This window comes from Pimephales promelas, chromosome 2 (assembly GCF_988280905.1).
Source record: "Pimephales promelas chromosome 2, fPimPro1.hap1.1, whole genome shotgun sequence".
NCBI classification, from domain to species: domain Eukaryota; kingdom Metazoa; phylum Chordata; class Actinopteri; order Cypriniformes; family Leuciscidae; genus Pimephales; species Pimephales promelas.
In genome coordinates this window covers 722,263-744,665 of record NC_142770.1, presented here as the reverse complement: position 1 = coordinate 744,665, position 22,403 = coordinate 722,263, and the positions used below count along the sequence as shown (strand labels likewise).

The following is a 22,403-nucleotide window of genomic DNA, read 5'->3' as shown; positions in this document are numbered from 1 at the left end:
AAATCAACAAAAAAAAGTTCCTAAATACAATGATTTGCATCAGTAGATGTTCGTTTAAGAACATTTTCAGCTGCTTTAATCTGGTTAACATGACCGGAGTAGAAATGAAGAGCACTTCCTGAACCTGCTTCTCATTCTGAGACGTGATTGGCTGCTCAGAAGGATGTGGGCGGGGTTAAGATGCCCTCAGGAAACAGGAGATCATTAGCACACGTCTGTACGCGTTTAATCTCATCCAGATCAGGCTCATCTGACCCCTCTATTAAACTGCATTAATGAATTTTAAAGCCTCTCATGCATTCATTATAATTACTAATGAACAAATGAGCAACACCTGGTGAATCAGTCGCTCTGAAGCTTCTCAATGTCTCTCTTAATTTAAATACTGTTAATTAGAGTCATTAATCTGTTGCCATGGCTTTGCACCTGTAACGGGTCCCAGCCAGGAGTCCGTTAGCAGATATATTTTGATACTCCTGGTCGAAGTGCTCTTTCGCTTGTCAACCACACATCACCGGGGATTCAAATTAGATTACAACTCTTAGTAGTCATATAAAAGTTGTGAAACTAACCTGGAAATATTAAATATATTTCTTAGTTAGAAGAGACACGGGACAACAGTTGCTCTTTTTCCATTCAACCGGAATATGATTTTATTAACAACATTTCAACCTTATATCTGCCATAGAGAATTATTCCTGTTATTTTTGGTTGCTCTGTACTGAAACACAGGTAATATCCACAATTGGATAACACGAAATTACATATTCGTCAAAATGTACATTTCCACATAAATGTATCTTCACATATTTCCTCAACCTTCACAGTTTTCTCTTAAACACACATTTTCTCTCTAAACCACCTTCTCTGTTATCTCTCATTAAACGAGTATTTCTGTATACATTATACATTTTACATAAATTTAAGTGTTCACTTAATAAAACAGAATAGATCCCATTTGCAGTTAGGTTAGGTTCAATTAAATTACATTAAACAAGAACAAACTTCAATAGTAAACATTTGTCTCCTAACTTTTACTCTTGATTTTTATGAACTGAAACTGTTTTACAGTCTAATATTACCACATGTGTGCATTCAATGCTACCACGTGCGTTTCACCCAAAGCTACATCTGTGAATGCTTTTACTCTGTACATTAGTAATGTATAGTCTTACACACACATTAACTTTACACATACAGTAATAACTCATAAATATCCTGAGCCGTTAGGAATATATAAAAGGAAACCTTAGCGCGAGCATCGGCCGCCATTTCCTCATCTTTACACTGTTTTCTTTAGACTTTATCATTTACACACTTAACATACCTTTCGCTTGTCAACCACACATCACCGGGGATTCAAATTAGATTACAACTCTTAGTAGTCATATAAAAGTTGTGAAACTAACCTGGAAATATTAAATATATTTCTTAGTTAGAAGAGACACGGGACAACAGTTGCTCTTTTTCCATTCAACCGGAATATGAGCTTGTCTTCTTCCGCGCCTCGCTAAGGGTCCCCGAGTGACGCGACTGAAAGGTACTGCCACCTAGTGTCTTTTCTATGAAACAGCATGTCATTGTGTGCTTCTGTGTAGTCTCTCAATATTATTTAACTTATAATAAAAGGAAAGAAAGCAAAGGATAAAATTCTAAATAAAACCTATTTTTGTGAGCGTCACATCCACCCCGACAAACAAAAATGGCTCCCGACATTTTCCCATGAAAACAAAACTCCTACTCTGTTCGTTTTCTAGTAAACGTGTGTAGCAACGGGCATGTAATATGTATAAGGCATGTACATATGAGGAGTGTAAGCAGTAGGTAAAATGAACTGGCTATGTATATGTGGCATGAAAGTTAGGGGGGGTGAGGTAGACTGTGAGGAAATGGACTCTACATGAGTTTGTAATGAGGGTTGGCCCAGTGACTCATAGGTAAATATTGGCCTCGGCCTCCTCTCTCTGGCCGACCTCCTGACTTCTCTATGTGTCTCTTCTTCAGGCCAAGTCATAGTAGGGGAAGAAGTCAGTCTTTCTTCCTGTACTTGCTCCTCATGTCCATTTGTCTCTTCAAGCTGGGATATGCGAGTATCCTCAAGTTGTTTACTTGTCTGCGATTCCTCTCCCATTACTTCCATTTCTCTATCCGTTGAGCTTTGTTTATCCTCTTTTTCAGGACTTTTTTGTTCGTGCTCTCTTTCAGGTAGGTTTGCCTCATCTGTGTGTATGTAGTCTCTTACAGGTGTCTCTCGTCCATCTGGTAAGTATGCGTCCATAGGTCCCATTTCCCTCATCAGTACTGCATCAGGACGTTCTTTGTGAGTCACGGTAGGTTTCTTTGGAGTCTGGCCAGGCACTATTGTAGGAGATGACGTTGACACTGTACTTTGCTCTCTCTCTGAGGCCGCTGATCCATCATGTCTAACTTGATCATTTTCCTTCCTGGCTATAGGTGTTCTCAGCCAATAACCTCCTGTCCACTCATTCTCCTCATCAGTGTCCGATGTCTCATCCTTGTCAGCAGAGTTCACCCTCTGTTGAGACTGCTTTTTCCTCTGATGGGGGGTTACAACAGAGTCAGCTGGCTGTGCTGGAATGTCAACAGGCAAGTCATTCACTAACAGCAGCAAATTTCTGTGTATGGTTCTGGCTCTTGCACTTGGGTCTCCCTCAGGATGGATGACATATACCGGATTGTCTGAGATTGACTCCTTCACCACATAGATTTTCTTCTCCCAGTATGAGCGTAGCTTGCCGGGTCCACCTCGCTCACCCATGTTTCGGACCAGTACCCGATCTCCTGGTTTCAGGACCACGCCCCTCATCTTTTGATCATAGTAGGACTTGTTCTTTGCACTTGATGACAGGCTGGATTTGTTTGCAATCTTATACGCTTCCGTCATCCTTTTTGACCATTTATCCACATATCCCTTGTGTGTCACTGATTCGTTGTTTCCCAACAGTCCAAACAAGAGATCCACGGGGAGACGGGGGTGTTGCCCATACAGCAGGTAATGAGGTGAGTATCCGGTGGACTCGTGGCGAGTACAGTTATATGCATGTATCATTTGTGGCAAATGTTCTTTCCATCTCTCCTTTTCTCTGTCCGTCAATGTCCGTAACATTTGCAGCAGTGTACGGTTGAATCTCTCAGCAGGGTTACACTGTGGGTGGTATGGAGATGTTCGTGAGTGTCCGACCCCTGACAGCCGTCCAAGAGTGCGAAACAGATTGTTCTCAAACTCGCGTCCTTGATCATGGTGGAGGCGATTCGGATAACCCAGACGAGGTATATAGTCATTGTAGATCCGCTCCGCTGCAGTTTGTCCTGATTTGTTTTTGGTGGGATAAGCCTGGGCAAATCTGGTAAAGTGGTCTATTACTACCAGAATATACTCATAGCCTCCTTTGCTTTTCTCCAGGTGTAAGTAGTCTATGCAAACCAGATCAAGCGGAGAAGAAGAAGTCAGACCTCCCATTGGCGCACGCACATGTGTGGTGGGTTTCTTTTGCTTTATGCAGCTGCATCTCCTGGTGACATACTCCTCTATACACCTCTTCATGTGTGGCCAATAGAAACGTTCTCTGGCGAGATGAAGCACACGTTCAGTGCCAATGTGTCCCATGTTGTCATGTAGCTGCTTTAGGGCAACTGACCGATACTTGGTGGGTAAGACTAACTGTTTTCGCTCTGATGTTTGGCGATACAGGACTCCATTCTCCAAATGTAGTTGACTCCACTCATGAAGGAGCTTGCGAGTGAGTCCACTCACTGACCTTCTGACCTCGTCAGTGAGACCATTATTTAACTCTTTCAGTCTCATTATTTCCCCTATCCCAGGGTCCTCTCGTTGGGCTTTTGCCAGCTCTTCGTGGCTTATTTTGGGCAAGAGTGAATGAGGTGGTGGTATCAAATCAACAGAGGAGGTGTAGAGTGCAGCAATCCATGCTACATCTTTCTTTTGGGCTGCTCTACCCCCTTCCCAAGTCGCACGCAGCACATCCTGAGACAACTCCTCCGTGCATGTCGCCACAAAGTTGTCAATATCGAGTGGGATGCGTGAGAGCGTGTCGGCATCTATATTGCTTTTTCCAGGTCTGTATTTGATGTTGAAGTGGAACTCTGACAATTCTCCAACCCAGCGGTGTCCAACTGCATTGAGTTTCGCAGTGCTCATGACGTAAGTAAGTGGATTGTTATCAGTGTAGATGGTGAAATGTGGAGCATAGAAGAGATAATCTCTAAATTTCTCACACACTGCCCACTTCAGAGCAAGGAACTCAAGTTTTCCGCTGTGAAGTCGATAGTTCCTTTCAGCAGGTGTCAGAGTTCGTGATCCATATCCGATGACTCGCAATTTTCCACACTGTCGCTGATAGAGGATTGCGCCGAGCCCTTTCTCCGATGCATCCGTGTGTAGGATGAATGGCTCCTCGAAGTTAGGATATGCAAGGACTGGGGGGTTGGTCAGCATACTGACAAGCCTTTCCAAGGTGTTTTGATGATCAGCATTCCAAATGATGGGTGTTTTGGATGGCAGTTGTGGACCCTTGGACTTGCAGTGACGTGGGAGAGGTTGGGGCATGGAGGACTTAACTTGGAGCAGCTCATACAATGGCTTGGCTATTTTAGCGAAATCTTGTATGTAGGAGCGGTAATAGCTCAGGAAACCAAGAACTCTTCGGAGATCACCAACTGTCTGGGGCATTTTGTTCTTTAAAGCCCTTACTGCCTCCAGGTCTTTGGGGTCAACTCGCACTCCCTCAGCCGATACCAAGCGTCCCACATAGCGAACCTCCTTCCGAAACATCTCGCACTTTTCTGGCCGCAGCTTCACCCCATGATGCTGTAGTGCCTGGAGGACCTTGCGAATCACCTCCACGTGGTCACTGAAAGATCTGGAGTAGCACAGTAGGTCATCCAGGTACGGGATGCAGTACTCATCTCTCAGAGAGCCTAGCATCTCCTCCATGCTCCTTTGAAATGCTGCTGGTGCATTGGAAAGTCCAAATGGGATCCGTACCCATTCGTAAAGCCCCCAGGGGGTGATGAAGGCAGTAAGATGGCGTGACCCTTCAGCCATAAACCCCTGGTGGTAAGCTTTACCTTGGTCCAGTATGCTGAACATCGAGTACCCACCTAGAGTGTCTATCAAATCCTGTATTCGCGGTAGAGGATGTCTGTCGGGTACAGTTTTTTGATTTAGAAGACGATAGTCTATACAGAGACGGAGAGAGCCGTCCTTCTTCCGCACACATACTACTGGGGCAGAATAGGAAGACTTAGATTTCACTATCCAACCCTTCACGAGAAGATCTTGAATGTACTCTTTCACTTCTTTAAACAGCGGTTTGGGAATGGATGTGTACGCTCTCTGCACAGGAATATCGTCGTTGAGATTGATCACCATTTGCAGATTTGGAATACAGCCCAGGTCATTTCCATCCCTAGCAAAGGCGTTTGACTCCTCATGAAGCATCTTCCTAGCAGCCTCTTGCTGTTCTTCCTCCAGATGGTCGAGGTTTACAGGTGGGTCCCACAAAGGTGAATCTGAGTTGCTGACTTGAGTGGTGGTGACCTGACTGACAGTCGCCGCATGCGGTGATTTGTCCAGAATATCTTCCTCCACAACATTTTCAGCACGCTGCAGGATCCCTAGAGCTGTCTTGCGTGGTATTGTGATCTCATGATTGGTGTTATTGCCAATTGGAATGGTGACATAAGGCTTTGTTGGGTTCTGGATTTCAAACAAACCTGGCCCTGCTTCCCACTGTCCAGGCGGTAGGCTGTCCTCATCCGTCTCAAACAACACTAATCGTGTAGAGCCACCCATGTTTGATGGAACCCGACACTTCACCCACAACAGTTGTCCAGCTGGGAGCACGATATCTTTGGCACCTGTTCTTAAGCGTCCCCTCTGCATTACTGGCTTTGCTGTCTGAATAAAGTGGACAAGAGCTTCAGCTTTTTCTTTGGGAACAGATATGGCATTGCTAAGAAGGCTAGCAAGTACTGGCACTAGTCTCTCGGGCTTTCCACAAATTAGCACTTCCAAAACATTAAAGCCAATCAATGGTTTATCCATGGGGTAGCTGCTGATGAGGAATGGCACACTAATGGACAGGCTGGGGTCTAAATTCCCTGGCAAGTTCACTGTGATGGCTACCCACCCATCATATGGAATGATACTGCCATTTGCTGCAATAACTTTCAGCTCCTCCTCTCCTAAGATCTCGGAGACAGAGTGAATACTGACGTCAGGTAGGTACTCTTCTTTCCAGGAGCGACTGACTATACTGACTTGGGACCCAGAGTCGAGCAAAGAAGTGACTGCTAAGCCATTTAGATAACTCTGAACTAGGGCCTTTTTGCCAATCAGACCAGCAACCGCTCTAGCTTTAGCTTCACGTGGTGACTGGGGAGGGAGCTGAGATACTTGGTTACAGTGACTTAATGTGCTTGGAGTTAATGGGGTTGAGGGTGAAGAACGGTGCAACTGGTCATTACCGGCCTCACTTTCAGGTTGGGACTTATTTCCAGACCCGGCCACTAGATGTCCCTCTCCAGTGCCCGATTGGAGTTTCCCTGTCTCTTTGGTCGTTTTAAACAGCCTGCTGCACGATGTCCTTCCTCCCCACATGTGAAACAGTGGTTACAGTCTTGTCTGTCTTGTTCCACGCAGCTTGGACAACCATAGGGTTTTCCACGTCTTGACGGTGTCCTGTTGTGACCGTACTGACGCCCAATGTGAGTTAGCTGTTGTTGGTTTTGTTTTTGCATAGTCTCAACCAGTCTGGTGAGCTCCTCGACTTTGGTTGTGAGCTCTCTCAACGGATCTGCTTTTGTTTGTTTTGATTTGGACTCTACACCCTCTGACTTTGTGTTAAGTGTCTTTACCACATCGGACTCAAGCTGTGCGCTATGCGCATTCGTTACGGTCTGTCGGCGGGATGAGCCAAGTCTTTTCATTCTCTCATTTTCTTCACTAGTGATTTTCATCACATGACGCAGAATCATCTCATCAGTGACCCCACTGTTGGTCAACAAAGGTTTCAGTTCTCTGCGTATGTCACTGTGTTTGTGTCCAAAGCCTTGGTACACGGTATGTAAGAAAACATCTTGCACTGTAGCTGTAGAGTATTTAATGTTAGTGTCAGCCAGCTTTGATGTCAACAGGATGCGTTGCTTTAAACCTATTAGGCGATAAAGAAACTGTTGTGGTGTCTCGTTCTCATCTTGTTTCGTGCACATCAACTCTTGAAATAACTCTGTGCTGTTTTTTTCTCTTAGGTGAGTTTGAAGAAACCCCTTGAGTTCGGTAACTGTCATGTCGTCTTTGTTTATCAACATTTCTTTGAATATGCCTGGTTTCATGATTCTCAGCACACCACGAACAATTTCTGAATCTGGAAATCCTTCTTTGATTCCATCATCAATTTGTCTACAGACATTGTTATAACTGATGTCTGAAGATTGGTCACCGATCTGTCCGCCTTGCACTTTGAACTCTCTCCGTGGCAGGTAGCTGAGTTCCCTTAAGGACGCCACTCCCTCACGTGCTGACTGAGAGGTGAGTTCACTCGGTGGTTTTCTGTCTGGCTGTTGAAGAATGCCTGAGGATTGGGTTAACTGTGTTTGCGGTGGTACAGCATGTGTTGGTAAGCACTGTACGAGTTTCTTGCTAATTTCTTCATAGCTAGCTAGCACTTTAAGTAACTCAGTATTAGCTGTGTCAGGTGTATTTAACATTGCTGGTGCTTTTGGACCTGAATCTAGTGCAGCAATATCACTAGGTGACGCAGCTCTACCTACATTGAATCTGTGGTGGCTCTGTCTGAAAGTGTCTGTGGTGTTTTCAGGGGCTGTTTGTGTAATGACTGAACTTTCCATAAAATCAACACGGTCATCAAGCTTACCCCGACCCTGCACAGTATGTAATTCAGAATCACCTTCTACATTTGACATCGACACATCATCATCATCACGACATTTCACCACATCATCAATAGTGTCTTTCAATATCAACAACTGAACCATACCCTCGTCCTCCGTGTCAAGTAACTGCTTACTGTACATGAACGAGTTGATGTAATCGTAACATCCTTCCTCGTCTCCCTCCACAAGCTCTGCCTGGTCCTCGCTCGACACTGGCTCCACCGCTTTGGCGATCTGAAGAAGCTCTCCAGCTGACAGGGTAAGTAGGCTTTTCCTAATGTCCCACACTAGGCTTTTCCTCTCACCACGCGACATGATGGCTTCCTGTCTCCCCACGGCCAGCAACACGATTCGGCGATGATGCAGTCGGCTCCAGATCACAGACCTCCACTCGTTCGCAGTTCCACGACAGGGCAGGGTTAAACACTGGTCAGTGTTGTCATCATTCGGCTCCCGCTCCGCTAGGTGGCGCCGAAGGATCCCGGACGAGCCCCCAAGAATCTGTAACGGGTCCCAGCCAGGAGTCCGTTAGCAGATATATTTTGATACTCCTGGTCGAAGTGCTCTTTCGCTTGTCAACCACACATCACCGGGGATTCAAATTAGATTACAACTCTTAGTAGTCATATAAAAGTTGTGAAACTAACCTGGAAATATTAAATATATTTCTTAGTTAGAAGAGACACGGGACAACAGTTGCTCTTTTTCCATTCAACCGGAATATGATTTTATTAACAACATTTCAACCTTATATCTGCCATAGAGAATTATTCCTGTTATTTTTGGTTGCTCTGTACTGAAACACAGGTAATATCCACAATTGGATAACACGAAATTACATATTCGTCAAAATGTACATTTCCACATAAATGTATCTTCACATATTTCCTCAACCTTCACAGTTTTCTCTTAAACACACATTTTCTCTCTAAACCACCTTCTCTGTTATCTCTCATTAAACGAGTATTTCTGTATACATTATACATTTTACATAAATTTAAGTGTTCACTTAATAAAACAGAATAGATCCCATTTGCAGTTAGGTTAGGTTCAATTAAATTACATTAAACAAGAACAAACTTCAATAGTAAACATTTGTCTCCTAACTTTTACTCTTGATTTTTATGAACTGAAACTGTTTTACAGTCTAATATTACCACATGTGTGCATTCAATGCTACCACGTGCGTTTCACCCAAAGCTACATCTGTGAATGCTTTTACTCTGTACATTAGTAATGTATAGTCTTACACACACATTAACTTTACACATACAGTAATAACTCATAAATATCCTGAGCCGTTAGGAATATATAAAAGGAAACCTTAGCGCGAGCATCGGCCGCCATTTCCTCATCTTTACACTGTTTTCTTTAGACTTTATCATTTACACACTTAACATACCTTTCGCTTGTCAACCACACATCACCGGGGATTCAAATTAGATTACAACTCTTAGTAGTCATATAAAAGTTGTGAAACTAACCTGGAAATATTAAATATATTTCTTAGTTAGAAGAGACACGGGACAACAGTTGCTCTTTTTCCATTCAACCGGAATATGAGCTTGTCTTCTTCCGCGCCTCGCTAAGGGTCCCCGAGTGACGCGACTGAAAGGTACTGCCACCTAGTGTCTTTTCTATGAAACAGCATGTCATTGTGTGCTTCTGTGTAGTCTCTCAATATTATTTAACTTATAATAAAAGGAAAGAAAGCAAAGGATAAAATTCTAAATAAAACCTATTTTTGTGAGCGTCACACACCTATTTCAGGAGAAAGGAGGACATTCAGTTGAAATAAACAAGAATATTTAATGCCAATCTGTTAGTATTGCGTTCAGGACACACTAGCAGCCACATTCACAAGGATTAAAGTGAATTTAACTCTATAATCCAGTTAAATTCATCTGCTGTCTATGAGTGAATGAATTAGAGTGACTCACTAGCGCCACCTGGTGGAAACCCACAATCAGTGACACTTGTCTCGTTAAAAAAAAAAAAAAAAAAAAATCAAAGACCAAAATGGAAATAAGTTATTGCAACTTCCTTAAATGTAGTGTGAAATAATCTCAAACTCAATTCAAAACAGAAACAGTCATTATTCAGTTACGACAGGGTGTTTATTCATACCTAAACTAGTCCTTTAAGATCTATAACAGCACTAAACCATCAGCGATTTAAACAAACACTCACAAATACATATAAAAGAGTCGCCATCAGCATTATCAGACCAAACACGAACGAAATCACTGTGACGATCCGTCCGTGAGGTAACCTCCAGGACACCAGGGGGCGCTGACGTGCCACGAGACGCCTGCAAACATATCATGTCAGTGGTTATGCGCATAAATTATAATGAAGATGACTGTAAACGCACATTTCAGGGTTGGACTCCTCCCCTTGTTCTGACTCCTCCCCCTCACATGAACTTTCTTTGGGCTTGATTGGAGGATAACGACGGCGATGGCACGTGATTTGCGTCACACTGTCAAATACAAAGATCGGTCACATGTAATTATGTGGTGAAGGAATATATATGTCCAAATGATTTTTGGCATAAAAGAAAAATCTATAATTTTGACCCATACAATGTATTGTTGGCTATCGCCACAGACACACCTGTGCGGCTCGGTTTGTGTTCGCATATGTCACGCGTTTTACCTTTGAAACACACCGCTGTCGCCATCATCATCTTGGTTTAGACTGCTCACAGGAGAATCTACTTCCTGTCTGAGAGACGCAAATAGGAAACAGTCATATTTTCGGGCTAAATAAAGGTAAAGCTACTAGTCTAGTCTAGTATTACCTCGGGTCTTCTTGCGGATCAAACTCTGCGTTTGCGTCCGCACCGGTTTCGCAGTTCTCCATAAACGAAGCTTCTAGACGCTTCAACTGCAGCGATATAAACCTCGTAAAACCTCCAGACATCAAACCAGAAGCAAACATTGGAATATGAACACGAAACGTACCTCAGATTGAGTCGGGAGTAATGTGATGCTGACCCTGCGGCGTATTGGCTACGACATAAGCGTAGCCAATTATTGATGGTTGAACACATATAGTGATAATTACAGCGATAGTCAGAACATCCATCAAGTTCCAAACAACATAGAGGTTTGGTCACTATGAACTTTCATTCTATGGAAAAGAGTGGCATAAAGCTACAAAAAGGGTCTCTAGTTCACAAAGTAAAGTCTAGAGACACTGATACGAGTCACTGATTTAGTCTAATAGGTAAATGATGGTCAGTTACCTGTTGTGATAAATGTCTGAACAGGTCCCGGTCATCTGTTCGAGGAAAAATATATGGGTACATTTACATGACAACGATATGCTTACTTTTTTCTTCACGTAAAGATTGCCAAATATTCAACGTCTAAAAACGTTGTATTCTGCTCCCAGGCCAGTAGATGGCGTTTTCAAAAACTTGCACTTTGAAACCCTTTATCAAAACTGTGTGTTTTCAGGAACCTAAAATGCAGTTGTTGTGTAAATGAAGGGCCAAAATGCATAAAAAGTTTGATGTTTTTGCTTAAAAAAAGGTGTAAGCGGCCCCTTAGACGACAGGTTTATTTACTCTCCAGGCCACTAGGGGGCAGCGTTGAAACCCATTTTCAAAAGTGGTTGTCGTAATGCCCTTGTTGTGTAAATGAATGGCTAAAACAGTGTTGAAAAACGGTGTCGTGTAAGTGGCCCCTAAGATGACAGGTTCATTTGCCCTCCAGGCCACTAGGGGGCAGCACTGAAACCTGTTTTCAAAAGTTGTTGTCACGTAACGCCGTTGTCGTGTAAATGAACGGCCAAAACGCCTAAAAAGTTTTACATTTTCCATTGAAAACGGTGTCGTGTAAGTGGCCCCTAAGATGACCGGTTCATTTGCCCTCCAGGCCACTAGGGGGCAGCACTGAAACCTGTTTTCAAAAGTTGTTGTCACGTAACGCCGTTGTCGTGTAAATGAACGGCCAAAACGCCTAAAAAGTTTTACATTTTCCATTGAAAACGGTGTCGTGTAAGTGGCCCCTAAGATGACAGGTTCATTTGCCCTCCAGGCCACTAGGGGGCAGCACTGAAACCTGTTTTCAAAAGTTGTTGTCACGTAACGCCGTTGTCGTGTAAATGAACGGCCAAAACGCCTAAAAAGTTTTACATTTTTAGTTGAAAACGGTGTCGTGTAAGCGGCCCCTAAGATGACAGGTTAATTTGCCCTCCAGGCCACTAGGGGGCAGCACTGACCTGTGGAGTCGCTGTGTAACCGACGCTTCCTCCTGTGCAGCATCTTCCTGGCCTCCAGCATCTCCTCGCTCTCTGAAGCGTGACGTTTCTTGAGATGCTCCACGTGAATCGACATCATTTCCACGGCGTGACTGACGCGCGCTTCCTGATGCGCAAACATGGTTGTGAAAAGGTTTGTGAAAGGTCAACGCGCGTCTTGTGATGTGAAGTACCTGGTGTGCGGCTCCGAGCATCTCTGCTGTTTTCGCTACGGTGTCTACGTTGCTCTCCAGCATCTGGAGGCTGTTCTTCATCTGTTCCACCATCTCTCTGCCGTCCACATCTGGAAGACGCTCGTACAACACCTGCAGGACAGCACAAACCCTTATAACGCTCACAATCTCCTCATAAAGCTAATAATGTGTTCGAATCATCTCGTAGAGATCGTGTTTACAAGTTGAACGCACATGAACGCCTCCACAATGTCATAAATACGAGTCAGTGAAAAACATGGCGGGATAACACAATACTTAAGTAGGGTATTTAACGATTAACGATAAAGTTTGCAGTGGCTCCATAAATTAATTTAAATAATAAAAAGCAAAGCACACCAGATGCACATTTCTTTGTTCTTCATTTTCTAGAAGTAGAGTTCAAGAACCTTGCTGTATTTGCGATCTTACGATTTCCCGCCTGGTACGTACGAACTTCCCAGGACGACTTGAACGCACCATAAGATAGCAGTCGTGATGATAAACGTGTTCATTCATTATTAGGGGTGTAACGGATCAAAGTTTAGTGAGAACAGTCAATCAATGAACTAGCCCCACCCACTTGCACTTTGACCACACCCATTCTCCCATAAACCCCACCCACTGAAGATACAACAGCACGGATCAGCCCCAACGGTTAGACACGCATGCGATTCGTGGATTAGCGGCTAAATTTAACCATCATAAAGTGAACGTTCATCATTTGAACGTGTTTCGTCTTGCAAATTAACGAAGTATATATAAAGTTGGCAAGATATAAACTCACAATTGAGTGCGAAAAAGTCAGAATTGTGAGATATAAACTTGCAATAGAGTGCCGAAGTGATGACGTCACTTTGTAGGACGACTCGGAAGCTAGCGGCGCATGGGTTCCCTCGGTCGAAAAGCAATGCATTTTCCCCATAGACTTTTGGAAAATCGCAAAAAATATGTTTGAGTGTTTATGACTCTTACACGTTTTGTCTAGCAAGGTAATCTTTACAAGTTAATCCAAAATTTATACATTTTGAAGCCTATATAAAGATTTTAAAAAACACAATCAGACACAATAAAGTTTAAAAAAACACAAGCAGGTTATAACTGTGTGTTCTATGTCAGAGATCAAAACGTGAAAATATTTCGAGGCTCTGTTCACCACAAACCTTATTTCAGGCGATTTAGCAAAAACCCATTCAAAAATAGGCTTTAGAGCGAGGGAACCGTAGTGCTAAAATGCTAACTTGAAATGCTAACATAGTGCTAAAATGCTAAAATGCTCACTTCCGCGTTTTGGCCTACAGAGTGACGTCGTAACTTCGGCACTCTATTGCGTTATAAAGTCAGAATTGCAAGATAACTCGCAATTGCGTTATAAAGTCAGACTATCAAGATAGTCTGTAATAAAAGACTAGCAATTGCGTGTTTGAGACATAAACTCGCAACTGTGAGATAAAAATATTATTATATTTATATTATTATTATAAATTCTATTATTATTAGTAGTAGTGTTATCTAGCGTAATATAGATATTATATCAACTGAAAAGAGTTTTGAGTCGCTGTTAAAGTTAAGATAGCTACCAATGCACGAACTTTGCTCAACAAACTAAATTTGCGTCAGCGCTCTAAATTTAAACTCTCAAAGTGCAGCGGATCTATGAGCTGAGCTGAACGAATGTACCCAGAATGCCCTTGCGACGCTCAGGTGTGTGTTCTGCTGTACCTGCAGCATCTCTCGGGTGTGTAGCAGCTCTCTCTGCAGATTCTCCTCCGCGACGACACGCTCGTGATGCTCCGCTTGAAGCCGCTGCGTTAGCGTGTACTGGTCACAGCCAAACCCCAGTGCAAACTGGGTAAACGCGCTCTGCGTGTGTGTTCACAGGGGTTAGTGACGTCTGGAGATGTTATATCTAACACACACTCACTCTGAGAGAGACTCACCTCGACCTCGTCCTCCGTCATCTCCACACTGCTGTGAGAAACGTCCTGTTAGCGTTAGCATTAGCAGTCTGACACTGGGAGTGTGTTTCAGCGGGTCTTTATTACACTTGTTATCATATTAAAATGCTGATTCCTCATATTGATTACTCTGTGTGTTTCAGATCGATGCAGTCTAACGGCTGATATTGCCTGGACGAGGATTCGGTTAGAACTACAAACAGTAAAACTACAGACATGGCGGATGAGTCCAGCGGTTGTGTAGAGAGGTTTAGATAAAGGGGTTTGAGTGATTAATTATCACTATCTAACCTGACAAATGTATTTATTCAATGTTGTCCACATTATATTGCATCTGAAGCAGCGAAATCTTTTGTAAAGATAGTTTAACCATTTACTTTATAATCTTCTTTACCTCTTTAATCCCAGTCTGTCCATGACGGATAACTTCTCCCAGGACGCCGCCAGCAGGTTCTTTGAGTTTGGATCTGTTTAGCGGGAATAACCAACTAAAGTTAGTGTTTATCTCAATATGTTAGAGATCAAAACTGGTAGGCCTACTATGTTTAAAATAAAAACTAAAATTAAGTGTGTGTCATACCGTCATCGCTGTCGTCACTGTCTCCCAGTATTCCAGTATAATCATTCATTCATCTGCTGATAATACACACTAAGAAACCAATAAAACACCAGTTTCTTCCTACCGTTTGTGTCGTGTTCAGAGATAAAGAGTCAGTCGTAATCTTCTTAGCGCTTATAGCCAACGGCATGAGAGATTGCAGGAGGAACCTGTGTTTACAGAGCCTGAAAATCACTCAATCACACAAACATATAACATTATAGATATAAAAGTCAAATAGAGAGCATCAATAAATCCCTGCAGAGAATATTTAAAAATGAAAAAAAAAAATAATAATAATAATATATATGTATATAGTAAAACACCAAATTTAACTTTTTTTTAAAATTATATTTAATTTTATACATTTTATTGTTTTTAATATCCCAGTTGTGAAACCGTAAGAAAGCAAAATACAGGATTTAATTCCATATCTGACCACAAGAGGACGTGGAGAACTGAATTACTCCAAAACTTACAAACAATCAAGCTAGCAAAGTATCTTAATAAAAAATACATTTTAAAAACACTCCAGACAACCTTAAAGAAATCTTCTCAGGGTAATTCAGCGATACGTTTATGAATTTATGAGTTTGGTTTCATAACCGCACATTCAACATTCCTGTCGGCCGCATGATCCGACGCTGATCCGGCTAATCTGAGCTAGGCAGATTTCAGCATCTCGTGTGACCAAAGCCTGTTCAAACACTTAAACCCCTTTGTGTTAGTCAGCGGGAGATCCGGACTGGAATCAGACCTCTTGCTGGGACAGGGAACACACACACACACACACTAACCCGACCCCTAAACCTACCCATCACTCATACACACACTCTATTGTGTTTTTTAAAGGGATAGTTCACTTTAAAATCAATTTTAATAAGTTTTATCTTTCCTCAAGGGCATCCAAGATGTAGGTGTCTTTGTTTCCACAGTATTTTAAATTTTAATATTTTTAGGTCAAACCGTTCTTGTCTGTCGGTCATATAATGGAGGTCTATGGTCACCACCTCAAAGAGCAGCACAGAGAAGTCCAAATTAAACATGATTTAATGACTCGTAAATGTAAGTACACATTAACGGCCTAAGACACGAAACGAGCGGTTTGTGTGAGAAAACCAACAGTATTTATATCGTTTTTACCTCTTGTAATCACAGCCACGTCCAACTGATCTGAGACCGGGCGCTTGAAATCTTCTAATAAATCAAGTTCATATTGAAATACCAGTGTAATACTCATGTCATTATACACATTTCTGTCCTCATAAATCACAAAAACAAACACACACACTCTCTCTCTCTCTCTCACACACACACACACAATGGAAAGAGGGCGAGTTATGCTGCCTGGGGCCACATTGTTCATACAACATCTGCAGAGCACATTCACATTCTCACACACACACTTAAAACAAAGGTCATACACAAGCAATCACTCATAACGATAATCATAATCAGGTTCAGATGGGCGTGTGTTATCCTGTGACCCATACGATTGTTCCTAATGCCTTGAAGAGAGGAAACCACTGAAACCGAACGAGGGGTCACGACCTCCAGCTAAGAGGAAACATGCATACTGTAAAGGAGGAAACGCACGTCACGTCCAGGAAAACACCTGACCGAAGAGCACAACGCAGAGGAAGAGCACGTACCTCGCGAACCTCTCCCTGACCCGGTGCATCACGACTCCTAAATCCCACAATGGGCCTCGAAAACACCTCAGTGAACATCAAAATACACCCCAAAACCCCTCAAACACACCCCGATGATCTTATAAAACACCCATTGATCTTCAAAAACACCCACTAAAACTCAAAACACTCGCATAAATTAAGTAATCAAGTACTTAACGACCCTCAAAACACCTCAAAACCCCTCAAACACACCCCGATGATCTTAAAACACCCACTGATCTTCAAAAACACCCACTAAAACTCAAAACACTCGCATAAATTAAGTAATCAAGTACTTAATGACCCTCAAAACACCCCAAAACCCCTCAAACACACCCCGATGATCTTATAAAACACCCACTGATCTTCAAAAACACCCACTAAAACTCAAAACACTCGCATAAATTAAGTAATTAAGTTCTTAATGACCCTCAAAACACCCCAAAACCCCTCAAACACACCCCGATGATCTTATAAAACACCCATTGATCTTCAAAAACACCCACTAAAACTCAAAACACTCGCATAAATTAAGTAATTAAGTTCTTAATGACCCTCAAAACACCCCAAAACCCCTCAAACACACCCCGATGATCTTATAAAACACCCATTGATCTTCAAAAACACCCACTAAAACTCAAAACACTCGCATAAATTAAGTAATCAAGTACTTAATAACCCTCAAAACACCCCAAAACCCCTCAAACACACCCCGATGATTTTATAAAACACCCATTGATCTTCAAAAACACCCACTAAAACTCAAAACACTCGCATAAATTAAGTAATCAAGTACTTAATAACCCTCAAAACACCCCAAAACCCCTCAAACACACCCCGATGATCTTATAAAACACCCATTGATCTTCAAAAACACCCACTAAAACTCAAAACACTCGCATAAATTAAGTAATCAAGTACTTAATGACCCTCAAAACACCCCAATTATCTTATAAAACACCCACTAATCTCCAAAAACACCCACTAAAACTCAAAACACTCGCATAAATTAAGTAATCAAGTACTTAATGACCCTCAAAACACCCCAATTATCTTATAAAACACCCACTAATCTCCAAAAACACCCACTAAAACTCAAAACACTCACATAAATTAAGTAATCAAGTACTTAATGACCCTCAAAACACCCCAATTATCTTATAAAACACCCACTAATCTCCAAAAACACCCACTAAAACTCAAAACACTCGCATAAATTAAGTAATTAAGTTCTTAATGACCCTCAAAACACCCCAAAACCCCTCAAACACACCCCGATGATCTTATAAAACACCCATTGATCTTCAAAAACACCCACTAAAACTCAAAACACTCACATAAATTAAGTAATCAAGTACTTAATGACCCTCAAAACACCCCAATGATCTCATAAAACACCCATCGATCTTCAAAAACACCCACTAAAACTCAAAACACTCGCATAAATTAAGTAATTAAGTTCTTAATGACCCTCAAAACACCCCAAAAACACCCCGATGATCTTATAAAACACCCACTGATCTTCAAAAACACCCACTAAAACTCAAAACACTCGCATAAATTAAGTAATCAAGTACTTAATGACCCTCAAAACACCCCAATTATCTTATAAAACACCCACTAATCTCCAAAAACACCCACTAAAACTCAAAACACTCGCATAAATTAAGTAATCAAGTACTTAATGACCCTCAAAACACCCCAATTATCTTATAAAACACCCACTAATCTCCAAAAACACCCACTAAAACTCAAAACACTCACATAAATTAAGTAATCAAGTACTTAATGACCCTCAAAACACCCCAATTATCTTATAAAACACCCACTAATCTCCAAAAACACCCACTAAAACTCAAAACACTCGCATAAATTAAGTAATTAAGTTCTTAATGACCCTCAAAACACCCCAAAACCCCTCAAACACACCCCGATGATCTTATAAAACACCCATTGATCTTCAAAAACACCCACTAAAACTCAAAACACTCACATAAATTAAGTAATCAAGTACTTAATGACCCTCAAAACACCCCAATGATCTCATAAAACACCCATCGATCTTCAAAAACACCCACTAAAACTCAAAACACTCGCATAAATTAAGTAATTAAGTTCTTAATGACCCTCAAAACACCCCAAAAACACCCCGATGATCTTATAAAACACCCACTGATCTTCAAAAACACCCACTAAAACTCAAAACACTCACATAAATTAAGTAATTAAGTTCTTAATGACCCTCAAAACACCCCAAAAACACCCCGATGATCTTATAAAACACCCACTGATCTTCAAAAACACCCACTAAAACTCAAAACACTCACATAAATTAAGTAATCAAGTACTTAATGACCCTCAAAACACCCCAATGATCTCATAAAACACCCATCGATCTTCAAAAACACCCACTAAAACTCAAAACACTCGCATAAATTAAGTAATTAAGTTCTTAATGACCCTCAAAACACCCCAAAAACACCCCGATGATCTTATAAAACACCCACTGATCTTCAAAAACACCCACTAAAACTCAAAACACTCACATAAATTAAGTAATCAAGTACTTAATGACCCTCAAAACACCCCTATTATCTCATAAAACACCCATCGATCTTCAAAAACACCCACTAAAACTCAAAACACTCGCATAAATTAAGTAATTAAGTTCTTAATGACCCTCAAAACACCCCAAAAACACCCCGATGATCTTATAAAACACCCACTGATCTTCAAAAACACCCACTAAAACTCAAAACACTCGCATAAATTAAGTAATTAAGTTCTTAATGACCCTCAAAACACCCCAAAAACACCCCGATGATCTTATAAAACACCCACTGATCTTCAAAAACACCCACTAAAACTCAAAACACTCACATAAATTAAGTAATCAAGTACTTAATGACCCTCAAAACACCCCAATTATCTTATAAAACACCCACTAATCTCCAAAAACACCCACTAAAACTCAAAACACTCGCATAAATTAAGTAATTAAGTTCTTAATGACCCTCAAAACACCCCAAAAACACCCCGATGATCTTATAAAACACCCACTGATCTTCAAAAACACCCACTAAAACTCAAAACACTCACATAAATTAAGTAATTAAGTTCTTAATGACCCTCAAAACACCCCAAAAACACCCCGATGATCTTATAAAACACCCACTGATCTTCAAAAACACCCACTAAAACTCAAAACACTCACATAAATTAAGTAATCAAGTACTTAATGACCCTCAAAACACCCCAATGATCTCATAAAACACCCATCGATCTTCAAAAACACCCACTAAAACTCAAAACACTCGCATAAATTAAGTAATTAAGTTCTTAATGACCCTCAAAACACCCCAAAAACACCCCGATGATCTTATAAAACACCCACTGATCTTCAAAAACACCCACTAAAACTCAAAACACTCACATAAATTAAGTAATCAAGTACTTAATGACCCTCAAAACACCCCTATTATCTCATAAAACACCCATCGATCTTCAAAAACACCCACTAAAACTCAAAACACTCGCATAAATTAAGTAATTAAGTTCTTAATGACCCTCAAAACACCCCAAAAACACCCCGATGATCTTATAAAACACCCACTGATCTTCAAAAACACCCACTAAAACTCAAAACACTCGCATAAATTAAGTAATTAAGTTCTTAATGACCCTCAAAACACCCCAAAAACACCCCGATGATCTTATAAAACACCCACTGATCTTCAAAAACACCCACTAAAACTCAAAACACTCACATAAATTAAGTAATCAAGTACTTAATGACCCTCAAAACACCCCAAAACCCCTCAAACACACCCCGATGATCTTATAAAACACCCATTGATCTTCAAAAACACCCACTAAAACTCAAAACACTCACATAAATTAAGTAATCAAGTACTTAATGACCCTCAAAACACCCCAATTATCTTATAAAACACCCACTAATCTCCAAAAACACCCACTAAAACTCAAAACACTCGCATAAATTAAGTAATTAAGTTCTTAATGACCCTCAAAACACCCCAAAACCCCTCAAACACACCCCGATGATCTTATAAAACACCCATTGATCTTCAAAAACACCCACTAAAACTCAAAACACTCGCATAAATTAAGTAATCAAGTACTTAATGACCCTCAAAACACCCCAATGATCACTTTACACAACCAGTGGCCCTCAAAACACACAGGTTACTCCCTAAATACACAACAACCCTCAAAACACCCCTATGATCTCATAAAACACCCATCGATCTTCAAAAACACCCACTAAAACTCAAAACACTCGCATAAATTAAGTAATTAAGTTCTTAATGACCCTCAAAACACCCCAATGATCTCATAAAACACCCATCGATCTTCAAAAACACCCACTAAAACTCAAAACACTCGCATAAATTAAGTAATTAAGTTCTTAATGACCCTCAAAACACCCCAAAAACACCCCGATGATCTTATAAAACACCCACTGATCTTCAAAAACACCCACTAAAACTCAAAACACTCGCATAAATTAAGTAATTAAGTTCTTAATGACCCTCAAAACACCCCAAAAACACCCCGATGATCTTATAAAACACCCACTGATCTTCAAAAACACCCACTAAAACTCAAAACACTCGCATAAATTAAGTAATTAAGTTCTTAATGACCCTCAAAACACCCCAAAAACACCCCGATGATCTTATAAAACACCCACTGATCTTCAAAAACACCCACTAAAACTCAAAACACTCACATAAATTAAGTAATCAAGTACTTAATGACCCTCAAAACACCCCAATGATCTCATAAAACACCCATCGATCTTCAAAAACACCCACTAAAACTCAAAACACTCGCATAAATTAAGTAATTAAGTTCTTAATGACCCTCAAAACACCCCAAAAACACCCCGATGATCTTATAAAACACCCACTGATCTTCAAAAACACCCACTAAAACTCAAAACACTCACATAAATTAAGTAATCAAGTACTTAATGACCCTCAAAACACCCCAATGATCTTATAAAACACCCACTGATCTTCAAAAACACCCACTAAAACTCAAAACACTCACATAAATTAAGTAATCAAGTACTTAATGACCCTCAAAACACCCCAATGATCTCATAAAACACCCATCGATCTTCAAAAACACCCACTAAAACTCAAAACACTCGCATAAATTAAGTAATTAAGTTCTTAATGACCCTCAAAACACCCCAAAAACACCCCGATGATCTTATAAAACACCCACTGATCTTCAAAAACACCCACTAAAACTCAAAACACTCACATAAATTAAGTAATCAAGTACTTAATGACCCTCAAAACACCCCAATGATCACTTTACACAACCAGTGGCCCTCAAAACACACAGATTACTCCCTAAATACACAACAACCCTCAAAACACCCCTATGATCTCATAAAACACCCATTGATCTTCAAGACGCCCATACAAACTCAATGATCCCCTAAAACCCAGTGACCCAGTGGCCCTCAAAAACACCCATAAACTCTTAAACACTGCCTAAAAAAACACACCAATGATCCCCAAAAATGCAATGAAACTCGTAAAAACACTTTGATAACTACCTAGATACTAGGCTGTACACTAGGCTACTCAGAACACAAATGGACACCCCGAACACCCTAAATACCCACTAACCTTCGATAATAACCAGAACACAATTGAGGAATACACTTTTGATCACCCCAACAACCAGAAAACCAGCACAATGAAACCTTAAAATACCCCAAAAACATCATACATGC

At 41.0% G+C, this 22,403-nt stretch overlaps 1 protein-coding gene across 1 annotated transcript; it reads right to left on the bottom strand.

Annotated features, from left to right (window-relative positions):
- Positions 1-9,924: 9,924 nt before the first annotated feature.
- On the bottom strand, positions 9,925-16,785 carry irag3b (inositol 1,4,5-triphosphate receptor associated 3b). The gene is made up of 12 exons (XM_089133352.1): positions 14,937-16,785; positions 14,751-14,823; positions 14,339-14,369; positions 14,121-14,261; positions 12,381-12,512; positions 12,169-12,313; positions 11,189-11,223; positions 10,905-10,952; positions 10,742-10,827; positions 10,597-10,665; positions 10,313-10,420; positions 9,925-10,249 (listed from the first exon to the last, which is right to left on the bottom strand). Exons 1-12 carry the CDS (start codon positions 14,983-14,985, stop codon positions 10,105-10,107), a joined length of 1,062 nt encoding a protein of 353 aa, XP_088989478.1. The 5' UTR covers positions 14,986-16,785; the 3' UTR covers positions 9,925-10,104.
- Between the last annotated feature and the right edge of the window lie 5,618 nt (positions 16,786-22,403).

What these genes read in the sequence shown, in the direction of transcription:
- irag3b (XM_089133352.1), bottom strand. Translation starts at nt 14,985, where the DNA reads ATGAATGATTATACTGGAATACTGGGAGACAGTGACGACAGCGATGAC. An exon ending in TGACGGAGGACGAGGTCGAG is followed by an intron (nt 14,262 to 14,338) that starts GTGAGTCTCTCT and finishes ACACACACGCAG; the next exon opens with AGCGCGTTTACCCAGTTTGC. An exon ending in TGCTCGGAGCCGCACACCAG is followed by an intron (nt 12,314 to 12,380) that starts GTACTTCACATC and finishes TTTGCGCATCAG; the next exon opens with GAAGCGCGCGTCAGTCACGC.